This window comes from Maniola hyperantus, chromosome 15, assembly GCF_902806685.2.
Source record: "Maniola hyperantus chromosome 15, iAphHyp1.2, whole genome shotgun sequence".
Taxonomy (NCBI): Eukaryota; Metazoa; Arthropoda; class Insecta; order Lepidoptera; family Nymphalidae; genus Maniola; species Maniola hyperantus.
The window spans coordinates 2,058,233-2,072,167 of record NC_048550.1 but is presented as its reverse complement, the minus strand read 5'-3'; the positions used below and the strand labels follow the sequence as shown (position 1 = coordinate 2,072,167).

General features: G+C 42.9%; 1 protein-coding gene across 4 annotated transcripts in view; it reads left to right on the top strand.

The window, feature by feature from the left end:
• Positions 1 to 13,935, top strand: part of Frl (formin-like protein) — an 81,049-nt gene that overhangs the window by 59,316 nt on the left and 7,798 nt on the right. For all 4 annotated transcript variants that reach the window (XM_034976586.2, XM_069503206.1, XM_069503205.1 and 1 more), the window contains exons 3-15: positions 2,865 to 2,944; positions 3,783 to 3,922; positions 4,248 to 4,471; positions 5,627 to 5,875; positions 6,556 to 6,699; positions 7,334 to 7,450; positions 8,257 to 8,385; positions 8,622 to 8,733; positions 9,339 to 9,694; positions 10,346 to 10,553; positions 11,093 to 11,665; positions 12,306 to 12,469; positions 13,421 to 13,522. In XM_034976586.2, the coding sequence (XP_034832477.1) occupies positions 2,865 to 2,944; positions 3,783 to 3,922; positions 4,248 to 4,471; positions 5,627 to 5,875; positions 6,556 to 6,699; positions 7,334 to 7,450; positions 8,257 to 8,385; positions 8,622 to 8,733; positions 9,339 to 9,694; positions 10,346 to 10,553; positions 11,093 to 11,665; positions 12,306 to 12,469; positions 13,421 to 13,522 (2,598 nt within the window). The remainder of the gene's footprint in view (positions 1 to 2,864; positions 2,945 to 3,782; positions 3,923 to 4,247; positions 4,472 to 5,626; positions 5,876 to 6,555; positions 6,700 to 7,333; positions 7,451 to 8,256; positions 8,386 to 8,621; positions 8,734 to 9,338; positions 9,695 to 10,345; positions 10,554 to 11,092; positions 11,666 to 12,305; positions 12,470 to 13,420; positions 13,523 to 13,935) is intronic.

Genomic DNA, 13,935 nt, shown 5'->3' with positions numbered 1-13,935 from the left:
AATATTTGAAGCAGTTTGGTTTTTGTTCTACTATTATAAAGTTGGAAACCGCATCGTTGGTAGACTCCATGGAGCTATGAATCAGCTTAGCTTAGTGGTAGGCTCTCCCACTGGGTGGACAGACGATATCAAAGGAGTCGCAAGGAGGCGCTGGATTCCGACGGCTCAAGACCGTGGCGTATGAAAGTCCCTACAAGAGACCTGTAGGGCGATTTCGTAAAACCTGCATCAATCATTATTACAATCGCCACGTCGATACCGCAATCGAACAGCAGCTGCGCGATTGCGGTAGCTACAATGTCACGATCGCAATCACCTCTGATTGGTTGACGCTCGCTCACTATTGGCTATAATGCATTGTTGCAACAAGAATAGCACAAATTCAGCCAATCACAACAGTTGAGATTGTAGTAATGATTGATGCAGGTTTTAAGAAATCGACCAGCAGCAGTGTGCAGCACTTGACGTCTATCTGTTCACGATAAAGGTGGATTGTTTAGAAAACGCGCATCATGATTATGCTCTATACCTACCTCGAGGCGTAATTTTCGTAAGTTGTAAACTTTATCATCATCATCATCAAAATCAAAATCAAAGTCAAATTATGTATACAAAATAGATAATAAATTACTCTTTTCGATTGACAGTTGTTGGATTTGTAAGATATAGTGGCGATAATTATTTCGCAAACTTAAAACTAAAGCTACGAGGGTTCCAAACCTCATCCTCATCTCTAACCATCGCCGGCCCCCTAATTAGCACTGGTCACTTCCCAGAATGAAAAGGGTTTGGGCCTTAGCCACCACCCTGGCCAAGTGCGGATTGGCAGACTTCACACACCTTTGAGAACATTACGGAAATCCACAGAGTTTCCACACATTAGAGTTTTATCTATGCGGAAATCTCTCAGGCTTGCAGGTTTCGTTACGATGTTTTCCTTCACCGTTCAAGCAAGTGATATTCAAACGCGTATCACTAACTCCGAAAAATTACAGGATTGAACCGACCTCCCTAATTGGAGGCCGACATCTTAACTAAAATAGGCTATCTCCGCTCTCCGGTTGGTTTTATATTGAGTCCTAAATACTATTATTCTATCTTTAATCAAAGTCGGCCTTTTGGAACAATTGCATGGGCGGGACACAATTCTCGAATGTACCCGGATAAAGACTAATCCTCACTAATACCTTCTAATCAACTTGTAGGAACACTTAATCACACTTAACGCTAAATACACATTTAATCTGTGTGATCCACGCGACTGTACCTACTTACCTACAGTTACTAAGTAGGTACAGTCGGAGACAATGGGTATGACGTAATTAACGTTCTCACGGAGAATCTTCAATAACATCGATTACACTCGACCGTGACTCATCGTAGAGACATATTTTCTACATCGAAGTACTATTTTCTTGGAAAAATTATATTACACTAGGTGATGCCCACGACTTCGTCCGCGTGGATTTCGGTATTTAAAAATCCCGTGGGAACTCTTTGATTTTCCGGGATAAAAGTAGCCTATGTCCTTCCCCGGGCTGTAAGCTATCGCTGTACCAAATTTCGTCACAATCGGTTGAACGGATGGCCCGTGAAAGGCTAGCAGACAGACAGACAGACAGACACACACACTTTTGCATTTATAATATTAGTATGGATTTGTTTTGAAGTTAGCCTTATCATCATCAACCCATCGCCGATTCTCTACTGAGCACGGGTATACTCTCAGAATGAGTAGGGTTTGACCATAGTTTACCAATTTATGGATGGCACATTATGGAGAACTCTCAGGCATGCAGGTTTCCTCACGTTGTTTTCTTTCACTGTTAAAGCAAGTGATATTTAATTACTTAAAACGCACATAACTCCGAAAAGTTAGAGGTGCGTGCCCGGGATCGAACCCCCGACCTCCGATTATGAGGCGGACGTCCTAACCACTAGGCTATCACATCAGAAATGAATGATGCAGGTACATAATCACTCATTAATTGCACCATTCGCAAATCGTGGTGGGCGTCGTTCGCGGGAGCATATGAAAGGCCCCATGGCTGAATAAGGACGTGGGCCAATCTCCTTGTTATACCATATTAACGTCTAAACAAAACTAACCGGCGAATATGGCATAGTCGTGATCGTCGCCGAATTCAATGAAAACTGGTCCGATGTGCTCTTTAGATTCGTGTGCACTCGGTGATTTATCCGCACGATTGCCGTACACTGTTCCGAATAAGTAATTTAATAAGACTGCAATGTTGCTTTATGACAGCAGTTCTAACTGTTTATATGCTAACAGCCTCACGTCGGTTACGCACTCATCCGATCCGAGTCCGTGAAAATACGTTCCTTTTTGTTTTGTATGGGAGCTTATGACATATGTCGTAGATTATCGCTGGTATTCTCACGGATGACGGAAGTGCAGTGCGTAATCGCCGTTACGTGGTACATAGCGGCCGGGAATAGTTACACACTGATTTCTTTCTATCTGTCGTCAGTAGTTTGACATTCGAAAGAAGGCAATCTTGAGCAAATGCGCAGTGTCAATGTCTTTGGCGGACCGAAGGAAGCGTTTACTCGCGAGAGGAGTTCTACCGTGCGAGAGCATGCGATTGGTTGATCAGTCGCCCCTTTGCCCCCCACGATTGTTCCGACTACGCCAATTTTTGCTTAAATTGTTTGAGCAGTTTGCAAAATAACTGACCTTGAACCTGCGCAGTAGCTGATTGATTGATTTATTTATTGGTACGAAATGACGTGAGGCGCGACGACAGGGATGACCGAAACCCGCGCCGCATGTTTATCCAGACATGTGCGTGCACTCTGGCCCTTTAACCTTTGTAATTTACAATCAATTTCTCCTTTTGCAGAAAAGAAAAATGGTCGGAGACTCCACATCGACACAAGTTCTTAGGGATTTGGAAATATCATTACGGACCAATCACATAGAGTGAGTATGCAAATTATTTTTGTGTAGTTATTATTTTTACAAAATATATCAAAAAGAAATCCTTCCGTCCGTTTCTGTAACAAAGCGTTTATCAGGCTCTTAAATAAAAGAGCCATTTTGGCCCCACGTATGCGGCCAATGCTTGAGGCGTGTACAGGTAGAACTTGGCGTACAATTTCCGCGTTCAGCATGCTGCGAACGCCCTGCCGAGTTTACAAACTCAAAGTCTCTTCGTACAATTCGCAACCCGTGTTTACACTTGAACCGACACTTGCTTAGCTCATTGAACCAATATGTACTGGAGCCGCAAAATAAATGTGCCAAGACGCTGCTTACTTATTCCAATCGAAACCAGACGTAGGAAAATGCTCTATCGTAAAGTTTAAATTACCTTTAAAAGGGTACAAGAAGTGAATTTAAAAGTCAAATAGAAAAGCAGGGCATTATAAGCTATTTTTGGATTAGTAATTGGAATGTCCTCTCATTTTAAACTTGCGCGCAGATAATGATCACACGCGTAGAGGTTTATCGAGAGGTTTACTCTTTATACTAACCCAACTGCAATATTAACTTGATTAGGGCACAATAATAACTATTACAATATTACAACCACTCAATCAAAATGGCGACCTAAACACAAAAAGCATTTAATAGTCGGTCGAGTCTTGTAGTTGTTTCGGAACGAGACTAGTTTAAAAACCACCAACCACTCGTATTTATACAATCGACTCAAGATGTCGACGAAACAGAATCACGTGACGTCCGTTTCAAAGGCGGCAAATAAGTGCGATAACACCTTGTCACCAGCATATAACATCAGTTTGCTCTGTTTCATCAGATGGGTGAGGGAATTCCTAAACGAGCAGAACCAGGGACTCGATGTGCTGATCGACTACCTGAGCTTCAGGTTGAGCATGATGAGGCACGAGCAGCGGATCGCGCTGGCCAGGAGTCACTCCTCCGACGCTGTCAACCAGGGTGAGCTTATGAGCTATTAAACCTTATCTTTGGGGTAATTTCAACAATTCTTCATGACCTAACGTGATTCTGCTTCTTAGTTTTACTCTTGCCAGGGCAGTCATCGTAAAATGCTCGTAACGTTGTTTGCTGTAGGTACTGTCACAAGGTTTCGTCAATTTTTTTTGACATACAGTCTTATGCTCTCATTCAAAAACCCACCCACAGCACCGCATAAAATTACCAAACCCCGCTTCCATCTTAGACTGCATTGTGACTTAGGTCCCACCCAGGTGAGATCGTAGTCAAGGGCTTGTGAATTTACGAACACATGTTTGTTGTCCAGTGAACACAACAACATCGGACTGCAGCGCGCCGACGGAGCTGGGCGGCACCCTCAGCGCCACGTGGCGGCGGCGGGCGCGCTCCGCGGACTCAGACGGGGAGGCGGTGGGCAGCCCGGCGGCCGCGCGGCGCCGCACGCGCCACGCCGCGCGCCTCAACATGGGCGCGTCCACCGACGACATCCACGTGTGCATCATGTGCATGCGTGCTATCATGAATAACAAGGTGCGGCATACACAACAACAGATTTGGGCGGAACCCTCGGCAAAATGCCAATCGCTGAAAAGAAGGGCGACTGATGAACCAATCGCGTGCTCTTGCCTGTAGAACCTATCGCTTAGAAAGGCAGCAGCAAAACAAGCAAGTTTGCACAGGTCATTAAGAGCTCTTTGTCGTTCTGAGTAGTTTACCGACTCTATATTTTTTCATGACAGATCCTACTAGCTCGCGGCTTGTCATCTCCTTTTCGACGGTCAATTATTTATATCGTTGCCGCTGTCAAATCACAAGTATGGAGGTTACAGGCCGCGGCCGAGTGGCAAGGGTCACGAAAAATTACGAAATAACAATTCTTTACCTGATTATCATATTTGTAGTAAGTAAACCTTTTCTTCTCTACATAGTATAAAATAAAGTCGCTTCCCGCTGTCTGTATGTATGAACGCTTAAGATCTTTTAAACTACGCAACGGATTTTAATGCGGTTTTCACCAATAGATAGAGTGTTTGAAGAGGAAGGTTTATAGGTATAATTTAATATTGGTTTGTATTAATTTGTTGAAATATGATGATATTTGAACAAAATGTCGAAAGAAATCAAGCTTCCATCGAAAATTAACAAATATTACGCGCAACAAAACGAGACTGAGGCGTCGGTGGTCGCATTTATAATATTAGTATGGAAGTGACACTACATAAGTATCTACATTGCCACCCGTGCGAAGCCGGGGCGGGTCGCTATTTTATGATATGAAAGAAAGAAAGAAAAGAGGTTTATTTATACATATGCATATGATATGCTGGAAGGCTGCGGTCATTAACGGAACGGAAAAGAGGGAAACAATACAGGCGATGGGAAGACGACATAAGAAAAGTTGGAGGAGCAACATGGAAAAGGACAGCGCGTGACAGGCAAAAGTGGAAGCTGCTGGAAGAGGCCTATGTGTCGAGAGGACACGCTGATAGCTAAAGAACAAAACTAATTCTATTTTCTAAAGACTAAAACTAAAAATATTAAAAAAGAAAAACTATCAGCAATAAAGGTTAAAAAAAAAAGAAAAAAAAAATGATATGCAGGTTCCAACTGCAGCCGAATTGCCGTCAAATTGACCTGTACAGCTTAAGTCTTATAATAACTCTGGTTTTGGTTTTTTATTTCCAGTACGGTTTCAACATGGTGATCCAGCACAGGGAGGCTATAAACAGCATAGCTCTGTCCCTGGTGCACCACTCCCTCCGCACCAAGGCGCTGGTGCTGGAACTGCTGGCGGCCATCTGCCTGGTGAAGGGCGGCCATCAGATCATACTGTCCGCCTTCGACAACTTCAAAGAAGTGGTCGGCGAGCCGAGGAGGTTTCACACATTGATGGAGTACTTCATGAATTACGATACCTTCCATATCGAATTTATGGTGAGTAAAAAATAGATATTTAGCTCTCTCCCTGGTAAATACAACACCCGCTGAGCAACAAAGCACTAATGCTGGAACTGCTGGCGGCCATCTGCCTGGTGAAGGGGGTGGCCATCAGATCATCCTGTCACCTGGTTTTAAGTGGTTTATTTGATCGATAAGTGGTTGTCATTGCTACTACCCATTTAGAAGTTCCTTAACTTTTTCCTAAATAAGTTTTAACTGGGAACCTAAATGCATGTCAAACTGCGTATAGGTTCACAGTTCTGTGCACGGTAACTGTGTGCGTGTGTGTGTGTGTGTGTGCGCGCACATGCGTGCGTGCGTTTTATGTCTGTGTGTGTAGTAGTTAGTTTCGTCATATTATTATTATTATTATAGCCTTTTTGTTCCTTAATAATGGTTCTTACACTTATTAACACACTTTTATTTACGTCTATAGTTTGTTATTATTTATATGTATTATTTGATTTAATGTTAAGTAACTATATATATATATTTTTTTTTTATTTATTTTAGTTTCGTCATATAGTATTCGAAAAATCATATTTCTTAAGTGACCGCTTGTCTCGTATTTTGCCCAATGTTGTCCTTTATCTTTCGTAACGACAATACTGTCCAATATTATTTACTGTAATACCCATCCCACTTCTGATGTTGAATGTAATGTTGTTTCGCAGGTGGCGTGTATGCAGTTTGTCAACATAATAGTTCATTCAGTGGAAGATATGAACTTCAGGGTGCACCTCCAGTACGAGTTCACGGCGCTCAAGTTAGATGACTACTTGGAAAGGTTGAGGATGTGCGAGAGCGAAGATTTGCAGGTAAATGATTTTGTTGATTTTCAAAACTCTTCAACTTGCTGTGGCATCATAGTACCCAGATGAAAATCCGATTTCATTTTTTGGAAGTTGATTTACTTATTCTTGTCTGTTATGGTTAGCAAATATCAGTTTGGCTAATTTGAATTTTCATGAAATAAGTGTGATGGCACATGGATTGAAATTGTAATGTATTTCACTAATAAACCACCGTTTCTTATCAATCCGTGTGAGGTGATCATGACGGCTCATTTACCTAAAAAGATGGCAAGTAGGTAGCATTTTCGTGGCGAAATTTGACATGCTTTAAATGCATTTTATTATATTATCGATCGAATAAAATTTTTGTAAATTTTTTGGTAGTTTATTTTCAAAAAAGGGGCAAAATACCCTGTTCTGGTATTTTAAGATGAGCATCACAATGTAGAAATATAAACTGTCTCAGTTAAACAGAATTTAAACAGTCTTTAAACAGAATTTAGGAGTTGGGGGACGCCCTACAAAAGCAAAGCTTCCATGCATTTTTCGATGATAGTAATTTTGTCCAGTTCGGTCATTCATTCAGATTATTATTTTGGGCATGGTCAGTGAGGCAAAAATTCAAGTGAATAATTTAGGATAATATATGTTTGAGCAGGTCCAAATCTCGGCGTACCTGGACAACGTGTTCGACGTGGCCGCGCTCATGGAGGACAGTGAGACCAAAACCGCAGCGTTGGAGAAAGTCAACGACTTGGAAGATGAATTGGGACATGTAAGTATTCATCATCATCATGATCAACCCACTGCCGACTCACGAGACTATCGAGACTCCGTTGCACATTATCTGCTACTGCCCTGCTTTGATGCACAGACGTACCATCCACCTAGGGAAACCCACCTTGAGGATGTTACTTCAATTCCAGTCAAAAAAGGGCTGCTGTACCTATTTGGCGGCCACAGCATTTAACAAGGAAGTGCGAGGTGAAGGCAAACACAATAGATCGGAGACAGTCGCAGTGATACAGGGATTCAAGAACCTGCATAGCCTCAACGTATAAGAAGAAGAAGAACCCACAGCCGACTCACTACTGAGCACGAGTCATTCTCCCAGAATGAGAAGGGTTTGGCCGACGTCCGAGTAACCTCAATGCCTTCAAAGCATGAGTGTATAGGCATCTTCTAGGCAAGCGCGCTCCAACCTAGACCTCCTCATTGCGTTTTTAAGCATGATTGACATCAAGCGCAGAAACGATAAAAAATAAAAAGTCTACCACACTGATCAAGTGCGTGCAAATCTTTATATATACTCTCAGGCATACATGTTTTCTCACGTTGTTTTGCTTCACCGTTAAAGCAAGTGATATTTAACTGCTTAAAACGCGCATGACTCCGAAAAGTTAATGGTGCGTGCCGAGGATCGAACCCCCCCGAAATGTGGGCCGACGACTTACAGCCGCACTCAGAGTCGCTTAATCGTTACTTAAGGCATGAATTAGTATGGATAAGGAATGCCTTAAGTTACGATTAAGCGACTGTGAGTGCGGCTGTTTAAGTCTTAACTTAATGATTTGTTGTCAGGCACACGAGCGTCTCGCGGCGTTGGAGCGGGAAGCGATAGCAAAGCAGGCGACGCTCGAGGCTGAACTGGCGCAGATACGACACGAGCGCGACCAGCTCGCCGAGGCCAGGAGACAGGTCGTGGAAGAGGTAGACAACTCAATAATATTAATTATCTTATGTAAAAATTGCATAAATTGAGTAATTTGTGACAAATATTACGTTATTGTGACAAATTTTAAGTTAATATATTTATGACGAAAACTAATTTAATTTTGTGCGACCAATATTACGTTATTGTGACAAATGTTGAGTTTATTCTGACAAATATTGATTATTATTGATTTAATTGTGTAAATACTGAGTTGATTTTTGTTTGGAATCAGGTGTCAACTCTCAGACGAGCGCAGCAGGACTCCAGAAATCGCCAGTCGATGCTGGAGTCCAAAGTGCAGGAACTGGAATCTCTCACCAAATCCCTACCGCGCGGTGCTTCTAGTGAGTACTGAACAGTACTTGAATACCTACTATCTTTAGTACTTGGATGGGAGTTCTTAAATCCATGAGTATCCTATTTGTATATACGTTTTTTCCAAAAAAAAATCCATCCTAAACTTTTTTTTTTAATTTGTAGTACCAGCCCGCTATTCACTCGTACGCGATTTTCCCGTGATTCGCGTGTGAACTTTGCGAGATAAGCATGTCGCTACTTACCTATCAAAGTCTCCAGACCAAAAGTTTTGCCTTAGGTTCCCCCACAAAGTCCGAAGGGCCAAGAGCTATCTAAAACGTTTTGATAGCTAACAGCTCCTATATCATTATAAATGCAATATGATAATAACCTAAGGTGAGAACCTATTATTAGCTCCTAGTTATTTAATTTTTAAGATTATAATATGTTAATTTAAGCTGTTGGTTTTCCAAATATATAAAATAAAATAAGCTATGGATAGTTTCACAGTAACTACGGGCCGGATATCGGGCAATTTCAGCTAGCTGTCGCAGGCCAGTTTGGATGAACTTGCGGCTCGGTCATGGTCTAGTAGTTTAGTGACCGCTGGCCTACACTATTATTTCGTTTTAAAAGTAATCGTTGTTCCCAGTGGGTGCTATATCAACACACGCGATGTGCAACGGCACAGTCAACGGTCACGTGTCGCCGCCCACTCCGCTCAGCAACGGCGACGCGCACCCACACTCGCACACCCTCCCCGCCCCGCCGCCGCCGCCCCCCGCCTCCCTCACCGTGCCCCCGCCGCCCGCCGCGCCCCATCCGCCGCCTCCGCCCCCGCCACCCGCGCTCGCGCCGCCACCCCCCGCCCCGCCCGCACCGCCCGCCCCACCCGCGCCCGGCAACATGCTGCCCCCGCATCACACCGACGCGATGACCATCAAGAGGAAGGTGGATACCAAGTACAAACTGCCCACGCTCAACTGGATCGCGCTCAAGCCGAACCAGGTTAGTTTTGCTGTCTGGTGTCTGGCTGAGATATATACCTGAAGTGTTATTGAGCACAGACTACTTACATCAATGACATCAATCTTATTGTAACTAGCTGTTAGAAGCAAAGTCAAAGTACGCTCTACAATTTTATCTAAATTTTATTTAGTAACATTTATTTTATTTTTATTTTATTTTATTTTATTTATGAGGAACACACACAATACATTAATTTAACACAAACTACGACACTTATAAACAAACACAGGCTGATAAATGTATCTATAAAATGTGTACACAGCATTTGCAAAATATCTTGACAAATAAAAAGAACTTAACTAACTACTTAACTAAACAAATAACTAAGTTACTCAGGAGCAAAAAAAAAGCTCTTATCATTTTACGGTGGGTTCATACCCACCGTAAAATGATAAGAGCTTTTTTTTGAATGCAGTAACTGAGTCATGAAATATGTCGATGCCAGGTATCTTTTTTGATATTTCGTTAAATTTTGCACATATACGCATAATTGGGGCTTGATTTCCTAGATGAGATTTGGTGAAAGGTATATGGAAGATTTTTGGGGATACTTATAAAACCGTAGTTTTATAAGTATCCCCAAAAATCTTGAGTGTCTATGTGATTCATTTTTTGATACTTTGATATTAGGTGCGCGGTACGATATTCAACGAGCTAGACGAAGAGCGACCTCGAAGACGCATCAATTTCGCAGAGTTCGAGGAAAAGTTCCGCATCGGCGGTGCGGGGGGAGGGGTGGCCCATGTACCTGACGATACATTGGCGTCATTCCCCAGCAAGAGGTTCCGAAGGCCCGATACTGTGTCGTTACTCGAACATGCGCGGTTAAGGAATATTGGTGAGCCTTTTCTGAACATCTGCGGCCCTACCGCGGTTGTTTGACAGCTACAATGTCACGATCGCAATCATCTCTGATTGGTTAAAGCTCGCTCACTATTGGCCACAATGCATTGTTGCAACAAGAATTCAGCCAATCAGAACAATTGAGATTGTAATAATGATTGATGCAGGTTTTAGACAATCGCCCTACAGTTTATTAGCTCCTGTATGGCGATTGCCTAACCTGCATCAATCATTATTACAATCCCAATTGTTGTGATTGGCTGAATTTGTGCGATTCTTGTCGCAACAATGGATTGTAGCCAATAGTGAGCGAGCGTCAACCAATCAGAGGTGATTGCGATCGTGACAGTGCATATGAGTACACGAATTCCGTTAGTTTATTAGCTCCTGGTAAAATTTAAGTTAGCTAAAAACGTCTACTCTCTTAATTTGGTTCCTGAATTTTTCCTCTGATATTAAAAATACAGCAGTATTTATATAGATTTAGTAGTTTAGTAAAAATTGATAACCATGAGTTACTCTATTTTTCTACAGCAATTTCAAGAAGAAAACTTGACACCCCAGTAGAAAAGGTGATCACAGCGATCCACACACTAGATTTAAAACAGTTACCTCTCGAAAGCGTCGAAATCCTCCAACGGATGGTCCCAACGGAGGCCGAGCAGAAGGCATACAAAGAATACGTAGCAGAGAAGAAAAACGTCAACCAACTAACAGAAGAAGACAAATTCCTCATGCAATTGGCCAAAGTTGAGCGAATATCCGCCAAATTATCCATCATGAGCTACATGGGCAACTTCTACGATAACATACATTTGATAACACCTCAAATCCACGCGATAATCTCCGGGTCTTCATCAGTAAAATCATCCCAGAAGTTGAGGAATGTTCTAGAGATTATCCTAGCATTTGGGAACTACTTGAATAGCAGTAAAAGAGGGCCAGCTTATGGGTTCAAGCTGCAGTCTTTGGATACGTTGATGGATACAAAGTCTACGGATAAGCGGGTGTCGTTGCTGCATTATATTGTGGCGACGATACGACAGAACTTCCCCGAGCTGTTGAACTTCGATACAGAGCTGATGTACATTGATAAGGCTGCTCAAGGTAAGAAATACAAGGTTATATTGTTATAAACGTTAGTAGCATCAAAAACACCGGGCTGTTTTCGATCTTTGTTCCTTTAAATAGCTTTTTAGTTTTGACTTGAACTTCTTTTTCTACGAAGCTCGTTTCATATACATACAATACGCGGCAAAAAATAATGTACAATGGCCTTTAGAATGACCTTTAGGCTTTGTAGAGCGTTGTCTCTGTCACTCATACCTATATGTATGACACCAACAACAAATACAGTGCGACAAGGCTCTCTTGGCACTTGAATAACATTGACGGGGGGCGCTGTTGAAGAACAAAGGCTTAGGCTATTCAAACAAGAACAAATGGGAACACTTGACAGCAACGTTAGTTCCGATTTTCGCCACGCGCCAAGATAGCCTTGTTGCACTGTAAATGTATTTTTCTCAAATATGCATGGAAATATTGTCATTATTTTCGAAAAAAGAACACGCGAATGCATGCCTCGGCGGGGAATGACAATTGCCTGTCTCGTATTTAGTGAAGTCCTCGCCTGCGGCTCAGCCTTTAAACTCATACTCGACCTGCAATTGCCTACATCCCGGCCTTTGCAATAATGTACTATTCTTTGTTTCATTTCACCTGCTGTAACATGTTGGGTTTACCGTAGTGTCTCTGGAGAACGTGGTAGCGGACGTGTGTGAACTGGAGCGCGGCATGGAGGCGGCGCGGCGCGAGGCGGAGGCGCGCGGCGCGGCGCACGTGCTGCGGGACTTTGTGGCCAACGCCGTCGACAAGCTGCGCCGGCTGCGTGCCGAGACCAAGCACGCTCAGGTGGGCATTCATTATCACCATCAACACCCAATATCCACTCCCACTGTTGGACATAGGCCTCTTTTAAACAATGTTGCCTATCCTCGCTCTTCCGTATCCACAGAGAATTCAACCTCAAGAGTACGCATATACAAACAAGGTTTGCATGAAAACAAAATCGTTAAATGTTGGCGGGGGACAGGGGAGAATGCTTCGTTGTGATTGGTGGACTCAAAAGTCACGTAATCAAGGCAATGTGCGGAATGAGGGTACCGAACGGGCGTGGGCCCACTTTTATGCTAAGCAACTGCCTAAGCTTGGCGATCTGTGTCCGTATCTAATCGACGCCAGCTACTTTCTGATAGCATTTATATAACCACTAGCAGATATAATGAATTCGCCAGCTAGTAGCTAGTAAACTCGCTCAATCTCATCCACGCTATACACTGTCCTGAACAGTTTAGTTAAGAGTGCTCTCCCTAGTCTGCAAGTCAAGCGTGGGAGCATGCTATTGCAATCAACAGTTACGGGCAGGATATCAAGAGCGAGATGCGTGAAATATGGTTGTATGTTGTATAGAATCAGGCGTTACTTTGCGGAAATACGTGATATACAATGAACCAAAAGCTTAATTTGCTATAATCCGCTGAAACTGGTCGAATCTATATAATACAGGCTGCGACATGCACTGCCCGCCCTCCCACTGCTAAACATGCAGGAAACAGCAGCCACCACGCAGCACCACACGAATCCCAAAACACACTCGATGCACGATGCTCCGGTATCGGTGCAGTGGTGCATATTGCTTGCCTGGTGGCTGCTGTTTCATGCATGTTTAGCAGTAGAAAGGTGGGCGTTGCATGTCGCATGCTGCATGTTGCACAGTACAGATTCGGCCTGTTTCAGCGGATTATAGCAAATTAACCCTTTGGTTGATTGTATGCGTGAAAGACTTAAAATGTTATTTTGCAGGACTCGTTCGCCGCGTGCGTGGAGTACTTCGGCGAGGCGCCACGCAGTTGTGATGCCAACGCTTTCTTCTCGCTACTTGTAAGGTTTACAAGAGCATTCAAGGTGTGTTTCTTTTTATTTTCACGATATTTAACCGCTTTATTTTTTAACTAGCTTATTCCCGCGACTTCGTCCGCGTGGACTACACAAATTTCAAACCCCTATTTTACCCCCTTAGGGGTTGAATTTTCAAAAATCCTTTCTTAGCGGATGTCTGCGTCAAAATAGCAATCTGCATGCGAAATTTCTGCCCGATCCGTCCAGTAGTTTGAGCTATGCGTTGATAGATTAGTCAGTCAGTCACCTTTTCCTTTTATATTATTTTTTAATTTCTGTACTTCCGGCCTGGACAAAAATTAACCTGAAATTTCTATTACCGAGAAAATGATTCTGATTTCGTACATCTACCTTTAGAAGGAGATAACAGATTTGTAGAGCATTGTCTCTGTCGTTGAGACCGACAAAACGTCATATAG